Source organism: Penaeus chinensis, chromosome 9 (genome assembly GCF_019202785.1).
Source record: "Penaeus chinensis breed Huanghai No. 1 chromosome 9, ASM1920278v2, whole genome shotgun sequence".
Classification (NCBI taxonomy): domain Eukaryota; kingdom Metazoa; phylum Arthropoda; class Malacostraca; order Decapoda; family Penaeidae; genus Penaeus; species Penaeus chinensis.
In genome coordinates this window covers 2,762,828-2,767,827 of record NC_061827.1, presented here as the reverse complement: position 1 = coordinate 2,767,827, position 5,000 = coordinate 2,762,828, and the positions used below count along the sequence as shown (strand labels likewise).

At 40.8% G+C, this 5,000-nt stretch overlaps 1 protein-coding gene across 1 annotated transcript in view; it reads left to right on the top strand.

Moving 5' to 3' along the window:
• The window catches only part of LOC125028951 (probable 4-coumarate--CoA ligase 1), a 16,308-nt gene extending 11,827 nt beyond the window's left edge, over window positions 1-4,481 (top strand). Inside the window, exons 4-12 of the mRNA XM_047618601.1 lie at window positions 233-440; window positions 604-806; window positions 1,098-1,242; window positions 1,736-1,890; window positions 2,205-2,379; window positions 2,568-2,737; window positions 2,915-3,070; window positions 3,789-3,937; window positions 4,221-4,481. Of these exons, the coding sequence (XP_047474557.1) occupies window positions 233-440; window positions 604-806; window positions 1,098-1,242; window positions 1,736-1,890; window positions 2,205-2,379; window positions 2,568-2,737; window positions 2,915-3,070; window positions 3,789-3,937; window positions 4,221-4,356 (1,497 nt within the window). The 3' untranslated portion in view covers window positions 4,357-4,481. The remainder of the gene's footprint in view (window positions 1-232; window positions 441-603; window positions 807-1,097; window positions 1,243-1,735; window positions 1,891-2,204; window positions 2,380-2,567; window positions 2,738-2,914; window positions 3,071-3,788; window positions 3,938-4,220) is intronic.
• The last annotated feature ends 519 nt before the right edge of the window (window positions 4,482-5,000 follow it).

Sequence of the window (5,000 nt, the reverse complement as noted above, 5' to 3'; positions counted from 1 at the left end):
TCGGGCTAAACATCTACTGACTGAAAAGGGTCATCAGTCAAACACTATACGTGCTTACTTTATTTAAGATGAAAACGGGAATGATTTATTTTATATCATTTACTAGTAAAACAGGATGAGAAAGTAGATATTTTTTTTGATATATTTTCCATTGAGCGAATAATAGAAATAGGAAAGAGTAAATTTAGAATAATTGAAATGCCTTTAGAATAACCAAGTGATGCTATAACAGGAGTGCAGCGTGACGGGGCGGAAGTATACTTACTCTCAGCTGGTGGACGGGGCATCCAGGTGGGCGGGCATGTTGACCAAGATGGGCATGAAGAAAGGGGATGTCTTGGCAGTCGCCATGCCCAACTGCCCTGAATACCCCATCGTCCTCTTGGGGACTCTGATGGCTGGCGTCGTTGCTTCTACAATGAATTCAAGTTATACGGCAGGTCAGTTCTATGGATTTTTATCTTTTTGTTGAATGTACTTCTAAATGCTTATTATTTCGTTAGTTAAAATGCCTTGCTTACGATCACAGATACAAACAGCAATTATATCAAACCGTTGCCACCATATGTTAACGTGGCCACTCGCCTCACCCCATCCCTACAGGAGAAATGCATCGCCAACTGTTAGACTGTGACGCCAAGATGCTAATATACGAGCCTGCCTTGGAGAGCAACGTAGACAGCGCCCTTGCACAACTCCAACGACCCCTCCTCCTCGTCACCAACGGCCCTTCTGCTCGCTCCGGGGCCCTCAACCTCCGTCATGTGTTTGAGGACTCCAGCATCGCCTTCGCTGATCCGGTTGAGGTAAATGTCGATGTTTTTTTAACTGGATTTGGAGAAAAATTCGAGTCGTGTGTGTCCCTGTTAGTGGGGAATGTCGAATTAGATGGTGATGGGAGTTATGACTGTGATGAGTTTGAAGTGATAGTGATAATGGTAGTTTTGATAAGTTAATAGTAATGAGGAAATGAAACTTTTCATTATAATGATAATAGTAATGCTAATAACTGCACTAACAATATATAGCATTGATGAATATGATAATGCTAGTTAATAAATATCAATAATGTTCTTAAACTGTCAATAAAAAAACAGCTGACCGGGGAGGAACTCGCCCTGATGCCCTACTCCAGCGGAACCACAGGGCCACCGAAGGGCGTCGCCATCACCCACAACGGCTTCTCCTCCAACATGGTCATGTATTCGGTGCCGGCCAGCCTGCCTGTAAAGGAGGCCACAGGTAAATTTACTTGAAAGCTCATAATGCTACGATGATTATAGACAGGAAGTAGACAGGCAAGCAAACGAAGAGCAAATGGCGGAAACTTGAACTGGTATCAAAAAGGTTCGCCGTTCAGTTCATTGAAAAGTTCAAAGAGTATTAAGGTTCTAACTTTTAAGATAATGTGAATTGTGATTAAATGTAAATAAAGTTTGTTAATCGCGTATTAAGATTATTTAATGCGTCATAAATGCATATGAAATTTCATATTAATTTTCAGACAGAGATAACTCATATATTAAACTGTAACCTTTTCTTTGAAAATGGGGATCGTGGATATATATGTTTATGCATATATATGCACACCCACTTACACACACACACACACACACACACACACACACACACACACACACACACACACACACACACACACACACACACACACACACAAACTTATTACATGGTAAATTAATGAGAATCGCATTAAATTATGAAAATCATATTGCAGCTACAACCCAAGGGGCCTTTATGTGTCTCCTGCCATGCTACCACATTTACGGGATCCTGCCAATCTGTCTCGTAGGATTGACTGTGGGAGTCAACGTAGTTACTGTACCCAAATTTGACCCAAATACCTTCGTCAACACCATCACCTCACACAAGGTTAGTTAATGGCAGTGTATTCCCCCTTTTCTTCTGAAATATGCTTTTAAACTATTTTTTTTTTTCCTCTTGGCTCTTGGCTCTTCTTTTCCTTTGAAATATGCTATTATTTTTATTTTCATCTTGGCGCTTTTCCTCTGAAATATGCTATTAAACTATGTTTTTCCTCTTGGCACTTCTTTCAGGAATCTCAAAACTATAGACATTAATGACAACTTTGGCTTACATTCCCCCTCTTTTTCGATTTTCCCCTTACTTTTGATGCAACGAATCGCGAGTTATTTTAAGTACACCTCCGCCTTTTACACGAGCAGATGGGCACCTTGCATCTGGTTCCTCCCCTTCTCAACTTCTTGCTGCATTCTCCTGCCGTCACTACCGAGAGCATGGCCCATCTGGAGCACATTGTGATCGGTGCTGCGCCTGTGTCTCCATCGGCAGCTCAGAGTTTCAAGGATAAAATCAAGAAACAAATATTTTTCCAAGAAGGTAATTCCTTTTTTTTTATTATTCACTAGCGAGAGCAGCTATAGGCATTTATATAATCATTGCATAGCCTACACTGCATGAATTTGTACGCCTTGTACATAGAGGAATGTGGTTTTAGGTAGAACCCCAGTAATGCATATTGACGTATATTTGTATATATAGCTATCTTCTAATCACTTCTTCGACAGGTTATGGAATGACCGAATTAATGCTAACTCACGTGGTCCCTGTGGGTACGGATGAAGTAGGGACATGCGGTCACCTATTGCCAAATGTGAAGGCGAGAGTGGTGGACACTGTTACTGGGGAAGACCTGAATGCATACGAGGACGGAGAAATATGGATCAAGTCGCCGTCGGTAAGTCATTGAGATAATTTTAAACCTGAAAGAATCCTATCCATACGATATCGAAGCGATCTTCCTCCACCTTCTTTACTTTGGAATGATACGATCCAAACACTATGGTAATAGGCCTATATTATATAAAGGCATTTGCAACCATACATTAATCCTCTCCTTCTAATCCTCCGGTAGATGATGCAAAGTTATTTCAAAAATCCTACTGCCACCGCTGAGACGATCGATGCTGACGGCTGGCTTCACACAGGAGACGTCGGCCACTACGACGAAAGGGGTTTCTTCAAGATAGTTGACCGCACGAAGGAACTCATCAAGGTGAAGGGTCTGCAGGTAAGTTAGCGAAAGAAACGCATGAACACAATTACAGTAACGTGTACACAAATACTGAATAGGAAAACGACCACAATAAGAAATAAGATTAAATCGTGACGTTTCGAACTTGTCAAGAGTTCCTCATCAGACGGATACATAAACGAAAGAAACAAATGCCTTTTCTTAGGAATGAGTTCGTGTTAAAATGATGGCTTCGCAAGTACAAGTACTAATGATTATAAGAGGTATAAACAGGGGAAAGTGGCATAGATGGACAGAATTTAATTTTTAAGGAATGAGTTTGTGGTAATGTAATAAGTAGAACAGTACAGGATATTAAATTGGTCAGTACCTTTTCTTTATGCAATAACACGGAAATTGTGTCTATTTCACAAGGGGTCAGAAGCCTTTTACCCTGTAAAAATAATGAGATGCGCCCCTGAGCCAAATCTTATATGTGTTATTTTTAAATTGATATGGGATTAATTACCAGTCAAAAAAAAAAAAAAAACTACCATTTGTATATGTACTCTTTTGCTATCACACACACACACACACACACACACACACACACACACACACACACACACACACACACACACACACACACACACACACACCACACACACCACACACACCACACACACACACACACACACACACACACACACACTCCCCCCCCCCCCCCCACACACACACACACCAGATCGCTCAGTGACCATCGTCCACACTCCAGGTATCCCCATCCGAGCTGGAGGACCTACTTCGCCAGTGTCCTTCCGTGGTAGACGTGGGTGTAGTCGGTATGCCAGACGACCGGCTGGGAGAAGCACCACGGGCCTACGTCGTCACTTCCAAGATGATCTCGGAGGAATTCGTCCACGAGTGAGTTTTCGCCTTTTTTTTTTTTTCTTTTCTTTTTTGCAAGGTGTTCCTACAGGTTTTCGCATGTTCGATCCTGATAAGTAGCTTTGAGTTAGCGATGTATTCTTGTTTTGTTTTTTTCCAAAACGCTGACTTTGAGAAGCATATCTGTTTAGAGTTATCAGCCAGGGATGTACGTAGCCCATCTTATTTAAATACTACCAATATGAAACAAATTAATAACTTAACAACAAAACTAAACAATAACACAACAATGAGAGCTCATATTTCGTACCCACAACAGATTCCTGAAGGACAAGGTGGCTCCTCACAAGAAGCTCGCTGGTGGAGTGTGCTTCGTCAAGGAACTGCCGAAGACCGCAACAGGAAAGCTCCTTCGCCGAGAGCTGAAGAGAATGTCCATGGAAGGCAGTACATAGAGGTGGCTGACGACGTGGCGTTTTAAGAGAGTTTGGGACGATTTTTTTTTCTGAAGCAGTTTCGAAATCGTGAAAGGTTGATGTCGAAACTAGTGTTATATTTTTCAATAAACTTGTTTTATGTATATATATTTTTTTTCGACCGTTTTATCAATTACTAAACGCAAAGGCTTCTATAGTGTAAGAACGATGAAGTAATATCAGTATACTCATCACTATCCCAAAAAAATGGTTCACAACAAAATCAGCTAAAGTTACGAAAATTACTTTTTTATAGGCAAAAATCTGCAAGGCCCATAACGTACGCCAGAATGTAACTGCATAGTCAATGAAGGTCGTCCGCATACGGTTTAAGTCTGCCCGAGATGCACAAAAATGTTAGTTTGAACGGCATATAGAGTTTTTCTGCATTATCATTTTTTTATGTCGGTTTACCATTTCAGATGTTTACGGTTACCTAGTCATAATCCATTTTCATTTTTTTCATAACTGATTAATTGAATATGCATATTTGTCTCGCGGTACTTGCTGTTTTCACTTTCTTTTCACGGAAACACATTCGGATACACAGTTCAGAGAATTTCTTCATGTTTAAGCTTGCCTTTGGTTTGCATGCAAGTACGAGTCATATCGGCCTCATAGTT